Source organism: Cololabis saira, chromosome 8 (assembly GCF_033807715.1).
Source record: "Cololabis saira isolate AMF1-May2022 chromosome 8, fColSai1.1, whole genome shotgun sequence".
Taxonomy (NCBI): domain Eukaryota; kingdom Metazoa; phylum Chordata; class Actinopteri; order Beloniformes; family Belonidae; genus Cololabis; species Cololabis saira.
In genome coordinates, this window is record NC_084594.1 from 24,543,607 (window position 1) to 24,559,915 (window position 16,309).

The 16,309-nt window shown below is 39.5% G+C and overlaps 2 protein-coding genes across 3 annotated transcripts; one reads left to right on the forward strand and one right to left on the reverse strand.

Moving 5' to 3' along the window:
• The first annotated feature begins 3,423 nt into the window (after window positions 1-3,423).
• ppcs (phosphopantothenoylcysteine synthetase) lies at window positions 3,424-6,380 on the forward strand. Of its 2 annotated transcripts, none has more exons than XM_061727368.1 (4): window positions 3,424-3,520; window positions 4,249-4,786; window positions 4,877-4,980; window positions 5,760-6,380. In XM_061727368.1, the coding sequence occupies exons 2-4, from the start codon at window positions 4,249-4,251 to the stop codon at window positions 6,084-6,086; spliced, it is 969 nt and encodes a 322-aa protein (XP_061583352.1). In that variant the 5' UTR covers window positions 3,424-3,520; the 3' UTR covers window positions 6,087-6,380. The 2 variants fall into 2 exon arrangements, with proteins under 2 accessions (XP_061583352.1, XP_061583351.1); XM_061727367.1 differs by having other exon boundaries at window positions 3,455-3,646.
• Window positions 6,309-13,057, reverse strand: utp3 (UTP3 small subunit processome component). Its single transcript, XM_061727370.1, has 16 exons — window positions 12,898-13,057; window positions 12,631-12,718; window positions 10,669-10,725; window positions 10,531-10,587; window positions 10,340-10,445; window positions 10,184-10,252; window positions 9,965-10,086; window positions 9,701-9,856; window positions 9,554-9,625; window positions 8,569-8,609; window positions 8,390-8,486; window positions 7,396-7,533; window positions 7,160-7,302; window positions 7,019-7,088; window positions 6,653-6,760; window positions 6,309-6,525 (listed from the first exon to the last, which is right to left on the reverse strand). The coding sequence occupies exons 1-16, from the start codon at window positions 12,912-12,914 to the stop codon at window positions 6,436-6,438; spliced, it is 1,431 nt and encodes a 476-aa protein (XP_061583354.1). The 5' UTR covers window positions 12,915-13,057; the 3' UTR covers window positions 6,309-6,435.
• Window positions 13,058-16,309: the final 3,252 nt, after the last annotated feature.

Sequence of the window (16,309 nt, forward strand, 5' to 3'; positions counted from 1 at the left end):
TTGCAACCACTGAAAACACTTCTATTGTAGTATGGCTATATATATATTTTAATCTATTGTGAATATAATAGTTCTACATTGCATTTGAAGTGCAGCATTGCCATATTCTTTGCTGGAAATTATATTGTGGGAAGAGGCCTATAAAAGGCTTCTGAATAGTCATCTTTATTTGACTAATTCTTGAAGGTGTGGTATTTAGTGCCTCTATAAAAGTAGTACACATTCCTTGTAAAGTGAAAATATGTAAATCAAAGGCAGCCACAAATCAACTTTATCGCAGCTTTCAAATTTAAAGCCTCTGGCTGTTTGATTTCTGCTCTCATATCTTCACAGAGGGTGCTTGCATTAGTTGATGTAAAATCATTACTGGCTGCAGTTTCCATTATAATTCATTGTCCATTCTGTTCTAAACAAGGTGCTGCATTCACAGTTGCTACTAAAATATTGAAAAGTAAGTAGTGCATTTAATGTAGCATAGTCCCAGTTTTTCAAGCAAATGTTCACTTTGATTAGGAATATTTTAAATTGATCATATAAAGAAGCATGAGGGATCTGCTCTCTTCACATACTAGAAATGTCGTCCAAGATTTATCTCCATTGTAGACCGAATGAAGAAACTGACCCCCACAAATGTCATATTTGTGGATGTTAACCAAGCCTGTTTTCTCTTTCTGATTTTATGCAAAATAAAATATAAAATCTCTTATAGTCATTATTTATGTTTGAAAAAATGTATGATTTCATTTTTGGAATTTAAGAAAAGTGATAATTTTCTGAATAGATGAAAATCTATTAAGTTATGAGTTATTTGTTTTTACATGTTAACCATGATAACCTATTCACTGCTGCAAACAACTGTAGAATAAAAGTAAGTAACTAAGTATTGCATTTGGAAAAGGACACCCTACCTTATTGGAATCAGACAGCTCCCAACAGGACTAGCATGATGCACCTCATCCTTTTTACTCCACAATTGAAAGTGTGAATGTGGCTCACCAGTTATGTAATATGCCACTCCTTCACTCTGTTGGTAACTTCCATCATATGTGAATCCATCTTCTTGCCTTCCCAGTCTCCTGATAGTGAGACGCATCTGGGAAATTCTTGTTCGTCAGAGATAAATTCTGACAGGAACTTGTTGATAACCTCAATCAGTCTGAGTCTGTTCTCACTGCAGGCGTTTCCTGGTTCCTGCCTCTTCTACTGACTTACGTTCAGCTGCTCTTGTCATCATCAAGGCCAGAATTCAAACAGCCTAAAATGTCTTATTCCTTTTTGGCTTCAGACAGGACTGACACATCACTTCTTACTTACAAGCCAGACTGCGTGATTTATTTGGAGGGAAGTGGAGGAAGGAGGGAGGGAGGGGTTAAAATTAACAAGTCAGTGATGAATGGCAGGTCTTGCCCTTTGCAAAGCCATACTAAGTACCTGATTAATGAGGGAACTGACACGATTGCATTACATCTTTCTGTTTTAACTGCTGTGTTCAATATAATATTTCATTTTGACTTTTCGAAGAACCAAAAATCTACTTATACATAATCTACAGATAAACAGAATAAATTCAAAAATAACAAAGGGCCTTTTTTGTACCACTTACTTTGCCTTATTCTTCCATCTATGTGTTTCTCAGCACCACTTCAGTGCACTTTGACTGCTAGTTCTTTTTTTTATTTTTTTTTATTGTATTTTTATATTTTCGATCACAACAAGAGGGGTATACTGTACATACATAGAACACAAAACCCCCACATCTCAACTTCCAATAAAAAATTAAATCAGTCAAAGTCCATACACACCAAGACATATTTCCTAGTGCTATAATCATGCCAAATATTCTAACCAAAAATTCTACTCATTGCACTAATTGAAAATACCAGATAGTACTACCATATCAATAACTCTGAAATAATAATTAAATAGTTAAATAGTCTTCCTACCATACTTCATGATGAAGGGGACTTGTCATAAAAAGTAGGAAACACTTCATGTAATTATTTTCTTATTCTAACGAGATTAAAGTCAAATTCTATGAGATTGCCATATTTTTTAAAAAGTCTGAGGATCTGCCTTTACTCTTGTTATAAATATCGTCAAATGTAAGGTAGCTTGAGAGTTCATTCCACCAGTGGACTAATACTGGGGGTTTAGATTCGTTCCAATTTAAAGTTATATATTTCCTGGCTGCCAACATAGCAAGATCTATATATCTGCATTGATATTTGTTCCACTTGTATGACATACTAGTTCCCAAAAGACATAAACGAGGGGACGGAGAGACAAATACATGTAAACATTGAGATATCAACTTGGTAACAGAATTCCAAAAAAAAGGAAAGGGCATCACATGAACAATACATATGAAAAAATGTTCCTTTTTATTTCTTACAACGCCAGCAGAGAAATGACATCTCACTGTTCATTTTATGCAATTTCTCTGGCGTATAATAAATGCTGTGTAACATCTTAAATAGAGCTAGTTTATGCATTAGATTGTAAGAACATTTATGAATTTGCCTACAAATGTAAGACCAATCCAATTGACTGTTAGTCAGAGGTGTCAAGTAACGAAGTACAAATACTTCGTTACCTTACTCATGTAGAAATTTTGGTTATCTATACTTCACTGGAGTCATTATTTTTCAGACGACTTTCACTTTTACTCCTTACATTTTCACGCAATTATCTGTACTTTTTACTCCTTACATTTTAAAAACAGCCTCGTTACTCTATTTCATTTCAGCCTTTTAAAAAAAACTATCCAGTTAAATTGCTCCATCCGGATAGAGTGAATTTGGTTGTGGTTGTTTCAGATGTTCTTGTCCAGTTTTGTTCTTACATCCGTTGCCCTCAGATTCCTGCAACTAAACTTGGATGTACATTCCAATAAAGGTTAGGATAAATGATAACATGCCTCTGAAGTTTGACTTTTTGCAACATTACAATACTTATAGGCAACTAGTCATCATATCTTCTGCTCTCTGAAACACATGTTAATGCTCAATAGTACACATATATGGTTCTTTAATATATTTGCATTATACTAAGATGCATTCATTTTCAATGGCTTTGTTCCTTAATTACTTTTCCCCCCCTTACATTACTTTTACTTTTATACTTTAAGTAGTTTTGAAACCAGTACTTTTATACTTTTACTTGAGTGAAAAACTTGAGTTGATACTTCAACTTCTACAGGAGTATTTTTAAACTCTAGTATCTATACTTCTACCTGAGTAATGAATGTGAATACTTTTGACACCTCTGCTGTTAGTTCGGAGCAACAAACATGGAGGCATTTAACTTTGAGTCCGACTAATTTAAACTTACAGTCTTGCGTCTCCTCTTGGCATGCCATTACCACGTGCGGCCAGAGGGGGCGCTGCCGGCTTTCCCGTGCAGTGATTTAGACCCCAGAGTTAAACACAGAGTCCAGCAGCGCTGCGCTTTCAGGAAGTGCAGAAGTTGTTAAAGGGAAAACTGTCAACAGACCACCTTGCGTTTTAACCTTTATTTTCCTGTGAGTATAAAGACATGTTTGTTGGTTTCCCTCGGGATGTTGTGACGACAACCGCATACGCCATCGTATGAGCGTGTCATAAAACCATTTAAAGGCTTTTTTGTCCTTTTCACTCAGGATTTCAAGGTAAAGTGATAGACGCAGCGAGATTTGAAGTTAACCTTTGAACCCTTTAAGATCCTCTTTCAAAGTCTTTTCGTGCGGATTGCAGCTGTTTAACTGTTTTGGCGTTTTATAAGTCCGTGAATATGTCTTAAAAACTACTTATTTTTAAGTTTTAAAAAACAGCCAAACATAATTGTCATCAAGGTAGAAATAGTTTTAGGTCTTTATCAGGGAAACTGGGAGCTCAGATTACAGGTCAAATTGTATTTACCTCATAAAAAGATCTGGTAAAGATATTTACTTTTTCTATCATTTTTTTAAACATGCAACTTTTAGAAGTGAAAGAGGGTTGACTTTCACTTTCACTTGAGAATCCAGCCTTATTTTATCTTTTCATCCACTTGCATGCATGCTCTTAATGCCAAACCCTCAGTACACATTCACTTAACATGGTTACAGTAAACTTTGTTAAAGAGCCATTGTAGTTAAAAGTCAGATATGTTTGTGTCTAAAATGAGCCAAGCCTCCCCATGCAGCGGTTATAATGTAAAACAGCTGTAGGAAGCATGCTTGTTGTTGATGTGGATGTGACAACAGTTCCAACTCTTCTTCGTTCTTGGTAGATGATGGCTGAACCCAGAACGTCTTCTATTGAGGGGAAGTTGTCTGAAGAATTTGCTGTTCCGTCCCATGTTGACGAGGTCAAAGAGAAGATGGCTGCTTTTGCTAGACATCACGCAGAAGCAGGTCGCAAGGTGGTCCTCATCACGTCTGGAGGCACTAAAGTTCCCCTGGAGTCTCGCACCGTCCGCTTCCTTGATAACTTCAGCAGTGGCAGACGAGGAGCCTCCTCAGCAGAATATTTCTTAGACTCTGGCTATGCTGTCATTTTCCTACACAGGCATCGCTCTCTTTACCCCTACGTGCGCATGTTTTTAACCGTCAACATGTTGGATGTGCTGCAGTTCAGGGGTGCAGAAGGAGCAGCTGCCAACTCCGGTGACGTGGTGATTAACCAGCAGCTGCTGCCGAACATTGCCAAAGTGCTGAAACGATACAATGAAGTGAAAGATGGCACGCTCCTGTTGCCCATTGAGTTCAACACTCTGTCAGAGTATCTGCATTTACTCAAAGCAGCAGCGCAGGCACTCAGCAGTATAGGTACACATTTGCATTTATCTACAGGTTGATAACATTGTCCTGTGTAGCCTGAACTCAAAAGCTGGTCTCAAATGTTCTTTTTCCATCTAGGATCAAAGGCTATGTTTTACTTGGCGGCAGCTGTGTCTGATTTCTACATACCAGCATCAGAGATGCCTGAACACAAAATCCAGTCTTCCAATGGGCCTCTTCAAGTGAGTGACGAATGAGAAGACCCATTAATGTTGATGTAGGCTACATGAAAACTTCAGCTGGTTCACTGCTTTGCTCCAGGCTGGCATCTCAAATATTCAATTAAACTTTATTATTTTGTGCAGATATTCATGGTCTTTTGAGTATGACTCCAGTTCCAATGTTCTTTTAAAATTGTCAAAAGAAAAAAAGTAAAATGGATCACCCTGTAATCAGTCTACAATTACATTGTAGACATTGATTATTCTTTGCATTTAACACTTAATTGTGCCCCCACCATGAGTATGTGGGGCCAACTTGGGTGGTAAAAAAAAATGATCTCAGGTCAACCATATGACCCCATCATGGCTGAGTGATACTGGGTTCCTTGTGTGGGTTTGAGCTAGATCACTAAAGGGAAAACTATGAATTTGGATTTAAAATAAATAAAAGTGGCCAATTTGGAATTTGTGGTCATTCCCACATGGAGCCTTCTTTGAGCTCGTATAATTTAATCCTTAATGAACATCCACCTTTTGGATCATATTCCACCAAAATTTGCATTTAGGCAAGTTTCTCTTCCAACGGTGACCACGGAGCTAGAATATCCTTCTTAAAAAACAAGCATTCCTTCAAAATTACTATTTTAATCTGGAAAAACTCCTTTTAAAAGATAGTTGCATGAGTTTTAACTTTTTTTTTTTTTTTTTTTAAATTTGAATAAAAAAAAAAAAAATCCAACTATAACTAACACTTCTACAGCTTAAAACCTATTCTTGTGATACTTTTTTCCCCCCTTCAGTTGAGCATGAAGATGGTCCCCAAGATACTGTCCCCCCTCGTGAAGGACTGGGCACCTCAAGCATTTGTTACATCTTTCAAGCTGGAGACTGATTCCAGCATACTGATTGACAAGGCTCGGCGGGCTCTGGACACTTACAGGCACCAAGCAGTGGTCGCCAACGTACTGGACTCTAGACGGGGTTACGTGGTGGTGGTGACCCCCGAGACTCAGGCCGAGCTGATCCTCACCGACGAGGATGTGAAGAATGAGGTGGAGATTGAGGACAGGATAGTCAGCAACCTGACATCAGCACACACCAAGTTCATAACTCAACAAGAAGGTTGAATGGATTTTGTCTGTGTGCTTACCTGATGTTTCGCTGAAATTCATGCTTGCCTGCTCTGCAGCCTACTTTCTACCCCTTCAGTCTCTTGTTTGGCTGCAGAGGTCTCGTAATAATCGTTAACTATCAACATCATGCCTTTCTGCTGTTTTACATGTTCTGAAAATTGGACTCAACAGTTAGAATGCCATTGCTGTACAGGAACAAAATACATATTCATTTTTCAAATGTTTATTCACATCGTCATAAAAGTATTAAAGATTTTACAAATGCTTCACCCGAAATAAACATTTATTGAAACAGTTGCTTGTTAATTTGTTCAAACCCAGCACAAAGAGGACCGGAGCCAGGTTACTTGAGTTTGGTGCTCTTCTTGACGCCAGCACGAATGCCAGACATCTCCCCGCTGTATCTTGCTTCTTCCCGACGAACCTCTCGGACCTGGTAAACACAAAACAACGGGTTCAATACTTGTCACAGGATAGAAATACCTCTATATTCTACAGGAAACCCAGAGTCCACAAACAGTCTGAGGTTTTATAATTCTTGAGGATGAAGGTCTACAAACCTGTCCCTTTCTGCGGATCTTAGCCCGTCTGAACTTCTCTCTGTGCTTGACTCTGGGATTACGGTCAATTTTCCTTCTCTTTGGTGTCAGTCCCTTGTTCTTAGCCATCTGTGAAAGTGTCAAACATCAGAATATGCTTTAGAGGTTCACACTAATATACTTCCATCTTTCAAGTATATTACAGAAACTTTGCAAACACAGTATGATGTACGTCCCACTGGAAGGAAGAATGGAGACAGTCCCAGGACACGCTGGTGTGTCCTGGGACTGTCTCAGTATCTTTCCAGAGCGGTTGGAGGACAGTATTGCGTTAATCAATATTGAGCCCCAGAAACAGTTTGTGCGTCAGTTGTTGTCAATCAGTACCTGGTAAGTGATTCCTCTCTTGGCGTCTGCATCCTGCTCATCATATTCATCATCTTCGTTCTTCTCCAGCCTGAATCAAACAGACATTTTAACAGAATCCTATTTAATAAATTCATGACTGAAAAAAGGAGTCCTACTTACTCTTCAGCTTGTGGGTTATTGTTCTTCCTCTTTAATTTCACCCGCTTCTCCACTTCGCTGTAGAAGCGTAAAGCTGCTTCCTCGTCCAGGTCTGAATCTGAGTCCGAGTCCTCATTAACCTCAGACAGAGTTTCTGCAGAGTCCTGCATCCATTGGAAACTCATTAGTATTCTAACTTCAGCAATACCTTCACCCCAAGGAGGTCCTGCAGGTCTGATCACGTTACAGGTACTCACCTTTTTCTCTTTTACAGAGACTCTGGTCTTCTTGCCGTCTACAGGCCTGTTGCTGGTTTTATCTCCCTCTTCTCCAGCTAGCAATTTGTGAAACCACGGCGCAAGTCGAGCGTCCACTTCACCAAGTTCATTGATGAGCTGCAGGCAGATATTGATGAAGCAATGACACAGGAATACTTAGAGACTGTGCGCGAGAATATAATTCCCAATCTCGCACTAGGCTGCTGATGTGACGTCATTGCAGTGTGTGCTTCAGAAGTGTAATGGATGTAAGAGCTGCTAACTCACACAAACAAGCACATCTCCAACGGCATTAATATAAGGACATTAATGTCAAGAGAAAATATAAGTGCATGTTTAATAATTCACTGACAGTATTCTTTCAAATGTTCCAACTTTGAGTATCAGTTGCACATATTGTGCATTCGTTTTAACAGGTTCAGGGGCGACGTTTCAATTTACTACATGCAGGAAGATAAACATTAAATCGGGTTCAATGCCAAGTTTTGCTAATCTACAAATCACCAAAACTGTTTTTTGTTAGTTTCCAGTTACAGATCTGTAAAGAATCTTATGTCTTATTCATTTGAAATTGTCATTATATCTTAACTGTTTGCACTAGTGAGTTTACAGTTAAACAAATAAGATTTATAAAAAAAAAAAGTAAAGTCCAGAAATTCGAGTCAGCTCCCTCATGAATAAGGCGACAGCTCTTCCCTCCTCTTCATCCTCTTCAACTGCTGCTACATTTGCTAAAACAAGTTAATAGTTACCGTTTCTCATTGCAGCAGAGTACAATTAAGTCTTTATGCCTATTTTACTTGTCATATTGTTTTTTTGTGCGTTTTCTTTTCCATTTTCAGTAAAAAAATTAAAAAGTTGACTGAAGCAACTCTGATCAATGTGAATGGAAAACCTTTTGACCTTTCTCGGCTTTTGTAAACCCGACTTTCTGGGATCGTCCCCCACGCTGCGTTTAGGCGGCTGGACTTACGTTTCTGTACGCCAGCAGTCGCTCTATCACCGGATGGTTGTGAGCAGGGATTCGCTTTGCTTTAAGCACCAAGTAGAAACTGATGTTTGTGCAGTAACTGCAGGAGGAAGGATCTGTTAATTACTCATTGACCGACTGATGTTATTTTGTCACATAGTTACAATTTAGCCACGACTTACTTGAGATACAGTTGCTGCTTTGTCTTGAGAAAGTCAGCACCCTTTGAAAAAGAGGATGAAACTGTTCAGGTTCACTCAGAATGTTTCTAATAACAGGTTTCTGATCTACAGTAAAAACTTTCAGCACAATATTTCTCATGTTATTTTCCACACACACACACACACACATTATATATATATATGTAAAAAATAAATTTTAAAAATCCCCATAAAACAAACAGATTAACTAGAGTAAATATTTATCCTGTACTTTAGTAATCAATAAAGCATAAAACAATCACAAGCTGCATTCATCCATTCAATGGATGAAACATGTTCAAATCAGTTAGATGAGACATTTTATTGACTTAAAGCCGCTGTTTCCAAGTTTAAAATCGTTGCAACGATCACATAAAACACCATGTTTGAACAGAGCAGATTCTTGCAAACTTGACCGGCGTGCCAAACCTCGCCGAGTGTTTCCACAGTGGGAAGCACGTCTGCCACGGAGACGTTAAGTCAAAGGGGAACTCAAAAATGTGTCTTAACCTGATTCATTTGTTTATAAAAATGACTGGTATGCTCCATTATTTTCAGGAATGTTGAAACCTGTCAAGACTGTTTGTGCTCTTCAGCGCAGCAGAAACGAGCTGCATGAGCAACGCCGACACATCAACACAGACAGGGTGAGGTTTGTGCTCGATCATGTGAAGTGGGGGAGGAGGGGATCGCCGGAGGGACGGCGGTGAAAGAGGCGGTGTTTCGTTGGATGTTTTGTTTCAAACATCAACAGACGTGACATCATCCAGAAATCCCTGACCTTACTTAGATGTCCACCTGCTAACTGCCACGACTGGCTCTGAGCAGTAGACGTATTTGTTTTTTCTTTTTTACTGATTTCCCACTGAAAGCAACTGCCCCTTGTCTCAGAGCCGTGCGAATACTGCGACTGAACCAAAACAGTGAGTGAAAATGCTGCTGAGTTCAAAATGCTCAGAAAACTCACCTTTCCTGCAGGGATCTTTCCATCCTTGACCATTTGTACGAGGGGCTGCACCTCATCCTTCAGCTCGGCAAGCTGCAGAGCCAGAATTATTTCACGTTAATGACATTTAATGACCATCTAAAAGTTTGTGAAAGTGTGTGTCTTAACCTTTGCCTTGAAGTCCTGAATGAGTTCAAGGAGTTCAGGTGATTCCTTTTTCAGCAGTTTCATTTTTTCTTTGTGAGACATCTGCTTCAGGTCCTTCACAATCCTCTCCTGCTTTTCTGCAGTCGTGCTTTCATCCTTCTCCTCCACAGCAAATTCCTTCACACGTTTGCATAAAGAGAATCATTAGTAACAAAAGAAAAACAGCATTTTCCTCCCTTCTGAAATTTCACTGCAGGTAAAGCAAAGAGATTAATATATAAATACCTGAAAAAAGTTTAAATCGTAATCCTCCTCACTCAGATTTGCAGCTAAACGTTTCTGAATATTTTTGGCCTCTTCTTCTTCCTCTTGCTCCTCTGCTTCTAACTCTTCTTGCAATTTTCCTTCTGTAAGAACACAATTAAAGTTCTGCTTTGACAAATATCAGCCACAGAGGCGAAAAGAATATCTCAAATGATGTAACTGGAGATAAAAGATGCTTACTGGGGGCCACATAATCGGAATTGTAGAAATGTTTCTTCTTGGTACCCCACGCCATGTCATTAGGAAGATCTGAGGATGAGTGAGTAGAACAAGAAAACGTTTAAACAAATAAGATCTATCGTAAAAAAACAAGGTTAAAATAACTGATATATTCACCTTCATGTTTTTTATCCTCTAGATCACTCTCCATATCAGTCCCCTCTTCTTCCCCTTCATCCTCTTCCTCTTCTGACTCTGAATCGTCAAGGGCCATCACTTCTTCCTGTGAAATTCAGATGTGCTTGAAATTGGCTTTGAAGGCCATTTATTATGTGAATTTTAAAAAAAAACCCAACAAAAAGTACCACCTCATCGTCCAGTTCCTCCTCATCACTGTCCATCTGAACACCGCTGGCGAGAAGTTTCTGCAGTACCACGAAAGAACAGCTTCAGAGAGCAGAACAACTGCAGCGTAGACATTTATCAAAGTATTGAGGTAAACTTACAGCGATCTTGTCTTCGTGAAACTCATCAATTTTGTCTTTTGTGTACTGTGATGAGTTCTGGAAGAGAAAAAAAGAAGAAGAAGTCATTGTTTGAAATTGCAACCAAACATGATGCAGAGCTGAGATCAGTAGCAACGCATGCTGAATAAATCTGCTTCTGGACACTACAGGATAGGTAGACCACCGTTCAGAGGAACAACCAGACTCGTATCAGCAAAAGTAGTGGGAACACCAGTGAACGAGAACATGATTCGCAACACACTAAAGTTCAAATTAGGGCTGGAACAATTCCTCGAATAAGTCGAGTAATTCGATTACAAAAAATTATCGAGGAATTTTCTCTGCCTCGAGGAATCGTTTAATTTTGCCAGCTCGAAGCAGGGTATTTCACCCGGACTACGTTTAATGCGGCACAACGCGCTGACGCCGCGCACGTAAAGGAAGAAGAAAGAGGCGGCTGATATGTTTGGTTTTTGTAACATGCCATGCTCAGGCAATGAGTCTGCAATGGCCCAGACGGGAGACACATGTAGCTCAGTGCTTAACTTTTATTTTCAATCCACGCTATATTCTTCTGGTCCGTTCTCCTATATGTTCCCCCTCTAACCTGGTACATACACAGGTTCCTCTAAACATCTGTTCCCGCTACAGTTTTAACTAAAAGAAAAGGCAGAAAATTCCAGAAAAATAAAAACGTAATAAAGCTAACTGGGTAGTTTTCAATTTTAGGTCTGTAGTCATTCATGGATAAAACAAGCAGCACTGGTGCCTAATGTGCTCCAATACAGCAGGTCTCATAATTCTATTTTGAACACTGCCAAAACTCAAAATCTTATACTTTAACTTAACTAGAACTTAAAATGTGCTTGACACAAATGAAAGATCAATTGAAACACATGAGAAAAACACCTAACCTTTTAAGTTATGTGTGTTATCAGGTGTAATGACATTTTTAAGTTAGAAATAAGAAAATGTCTTTATAAGATCCTTAGTTTTTTGAGTGAAGGCAGTGAATTTGGTCAACTGGTGTAAGTTCAGGGTTTATAAATGCACAGCCTAATGACAGATCAGCGTTATTTATTGCATGTATTATTAGTTATTGCAAGAAAAATGATTACTATTAACTGGATGAAACCTGACCCCCCTACAATTGCTCAATAGATGCAGAGGGTAAAACTTGTATACCAGATGGAATACATGACTGCCCAGTTACAGCTTAAAGTACCTACTTTTATGAGAAGATGGGCCCCAGTTACTGACTACCTACCCTAAGATTCTTAACGAGTTACTTTTCATTTAGCTAACCATAGTGCTATGTGAGTTGCTTCTATCTATATGTCTATATGCTGCTGTTTGAATAGTGAGCCAGCAAGGTATATATGCAGTGATCTGTATATATGCAAGAACCATTTATGCTTGACACGTATGACCCAATCTCAGGATGTGTTATTGTTTTTGTTTGTTTCTTTTTGTTTTTATTTCTTTTTGTTTTTGTCTCAATTGTCACCCATTATGTGCATACAGACAATAAAGTTCAAAAAATAAAATAAATGCACAGCCATGAACCTACTGTATTATATAATTTAGTCTTAGTAATATCAATTAACATCTAACAACTTATGTATATTTATAATTGCTCTTTAACTAAACAAAAATAAGTTTTATCCGATTACTCGATTAATCGATGGAATTTTCAGTAGAATACTCGAATACTAAAATATTCGATAGCTGCAGCCCTAGTTCAAATAATTAGACACAAAGTTTTATACATGCATTTCCATGCAGCTTCAGAAAGAGAATACATACTGCAGAAATTTGCAGGAAGACAACTGCAAATCTCTGTCATTAATAAGGGAGACTATCCTGCTGTACTAAACCTGTTAGTGGCGGTAAAGCAGCACAAACAAAAGGCCGTAACTCTCACAAAATTACCTAGATCAAAGAGATAACAATGTGTCTCACCTTATCAGGGACAGGCATGTCCTTGTAGGCTTCAGGATCATCTTCATCATAGACTGGTTTCTTTTTTGCCCTCTGGACTTTTATACTCCTACACAGAAACACATCATTTAAGATCTCCGCCCTGCTGCATTTGTGACCATGTACTGCCACTGCTTTTCTATTTAATGCAGACTTTATCAACTCAGTTTTTATGTCTGAAGCACAGTGTGGACATTCAAGCTGAGATATTATAACGTTTATATGCAGACTAAATCGCAAGAAACTCACCGTTTTTGTCGAACCATGTTGGTAATGAAATACAAAAAGAACAAACACAATAGGGCGATACTAAAAGAGCCAAAAGCCCGAATAAATATCGATAGATTTAAATATCCAGACGGTTTGGAAGTTTTTACTTTTATCCCTCGTCAACATGTGCTTCCGTGAATTCTTCTTCTTTGGTTTAAATGTCAGTAGGGGACCGGGTTTGACTGTGGAATACCGCCACCTAGTGGACTGACTCTGGCCCTTTGTTTCTCTGTCCCGCAGATTATGATATGAATCCCGCCGTAACAGCAAATACTGTACAATACTGCGTTTTTTTATTTTTGTAATATTTGTAATATTTTATATTAATAAAATACAAACATATCCAGCTCAATTACTTTATTACATATCTTCAATATCCTTTTTTATCATGATGTACAAAATAATAAAACATAAAAAATGTTTTGAAGATTTTACAGTGTAATGAAACGTTAACATCGGAAACGTTATAAATAATATTTTTTGTATTATTATGAATACTTTTGGTCATTTTATATATGTACTGTATGTGTGATGAATGCAGGTATTTTTATTTTTGGGATAATGTGGTGGTGTACAGGTCTCAAACACTCGGTATTATAAGTAAGTATTATTCCATTCACCTTGTTTGACTCCACTCACAAATGTTTCATTCATCTCCCACTTTGTAAAAACAAATACATGACATGAATATTTCTAAAGACACTTCCTAACTCCTGTTCCTTTTGTATTCTTTGTTCTATCCTTCCCTGTATCTACTGCCTGTCTTTCCCTGTCTGTTTGAGTTTCTTTTTTTTTTTTAAACCAATTTTTTATTATCCCTAATGCCTGACAAATGAAATAACACACAAAATGGTTTTTTTTCTTGAAGTGTTAATCCATCCATCCATCCATTTCCCACTGCTTTGTCCAACAAGGAATTTGACTTCGGTTATTTCGCTCGCTGTACCCAGATTTAAAAATAGCAAACAGTAAATACAATAAATGTGGCACTTATTGACATATGTACAACTGAAGGTGCAGCAGTATATGGTAGAAAAATGACGGCTCTAAATAAAATAACATATATACAATTTTTTACTGTATATATGGTATATAGGTGCAGCAGAATGAGGCAGACATGATTATTGCCGGAAGGTGCATTGTTACAGCATGTGATAGTTATTATAATTACTGCTATTATTGTTATTGCACGGTGATTGGTTTCTCTGAGACTCTATTAATTGTGAGAGTTCATCAGAGCAACAGCTTGGGGGAAGAAAATGTCCTTGCGTCTGGAGGTTTTTGCATACAGAGCTCTGTAGCGCTGTCCAGAGGGGATCCATCCGTTCCCGGGTCGCGGGGGCAGCAGTCTCAACAGGGATGCCCAGACTTCCTTCACCCCAGAACCTTCCTCCAGCTCTTCAGAGGGGAGTCCGAGGCGTTCCCAGGCCAGCCGAGAGACATAGTCTCTCCAGCGTGTCCTGGGTCTTCCCCGGGATCTCCTCCCGGTGGGACATGCCTGGAACACCTCCCTAGGGAGGAGGGACATGCCTGGAACACCTCCCTAGGGAGGAGGGACATGCCTGGAACACCTCCCTAGGGAGGCGTCCAGGAGGATCCGGTACAGATGCCCAAGCCACCTCAGCTGACTCCTCTCAATGTGAAGGAGCAGCGGCTCCGAGCTCCTCCCGGGTGACCGAACTCCTCACCCTATCTCTAAGGGAGCGTCCAGCCACCCTGCGGAGGAAACTCATCTCGGCCGCTTGTATCCGCAATCTCGTCCTTTCGGTCACTACCCAAAGTTCATGACCATAGGTGAGGGTAGGGGCGTAGATTGACCGGTAAATCGAGAGCTTCGCCTTTCGACTCAGCTCCCTCTTCACCACGACGGTCCGGTACATCGACCGCATAACTGCGGACGCTGCACCGATCCGTCTGTCAATCTCACGCTCCATCGTTCCCTCACTCATGAACAAGACCCCGAGATACTTGAACTCCTCCACCTGAGGCAGGACTTCTCCACCCACCCGGAGAAGGCACGCCACCCTTTCCCGGTGGAGAACCATGGCCTCGGTTTTGGAGGTGCTGATTCTCATCCCTGGCGCGTCGCACTTGGCCTCAAACCGCCCCAGCACATGCTGAAGGTCCAGCTCCAATGAAGCCAACAGGACAACGTCATCTGCAAAAAGCAGAGATGAAATCCTGAGGTCCCCAAACCAGATCCCCTCCGGCCCCTGGCTGCGCCTAGAAATCCTGTCCATAAAAATTATGAACAGGACCGGTGACAAAGGGCAGCCCTGCCGGAGTCCAACATGCACCGGGAACAAGTCCGATCTACTGCCGGCAATGAGAACCAAACTCCTGCTCCGATCATATAGAGTCCGGACAGCCCTTAATAGAGGGCCCTCCATACTCACTGACCCCCCACAGAATGGCACTGGGGACACGGTCAAATTCCTTCTCCAGATCCACAAAACACATGTGGACTGGTTGGGCAAATTCCCCATGAACCCTCAAGCAGCCTGCGGAGGGTTGAAGTGTTAATTATATATTAAAATAAAAAACACTCCCAATTTCGTGTTTAACAATTTCGAAAATATTTTTCTTACCATTATGAATACATAAGTTATGTATGTAAGTGAATGTATTTTTTTTTTAATTCAGTTTTTTTTTTATATAATATTTTGGTTTGTATAAAACATTGTCTTGTTTCTTTCCTTTTTTGACTACGGGGTGGTACAAAGGTCTCAAAATTTCATGTATCAAATTTGATACATCAAACATTATAGTCTTATTACTAGAGGAAATTATTGTGCAGCTCTCTGGGGCAGTATATATACATATAAGTACACACACATACATACACACAAACATACATAAATGAAGGGAGATATATATATAGAGAGCTACATGATTATATTATTTTCATTTAACTCAAGTGTTACATATATAATAACCCATGTTTGGTCGCCTTAACCGTACAGTTGTCTCATTTTAACCCTTTTTTTTGCATAGAGGACCATATCCAGTTGGTCATAGCCCAACCCTCCCTCATAGCAGACCCTTCTGGGCCTGGTCTAGACTCCTTTTGGTATTTATTGCTCAGTTATGGCATTGAGCAGACGTGTCCCAGAAGTCATGGAGTGGGCCAAACTCGTGTTGTGGTGTGAGGTATGAGCCAGATGAGTCCTATATTTTATAAACTAGCTTATCATGGGGTATGGCAAGAGTTGGACTATAGGGGAAAGAAACAAAAAAGGCCATCCATCAGTCAAAACTAGATGTGGGCCAAAGAAAACTGCAGATAAGGACCACGTTTGAGCCAAAAAGCCATGGCAGGGCCGGTGGATATTTGAACAGTTGGAAATAACTCAAGTTAGACACAATAGTTTTTATTTTTACCCTGTTATTT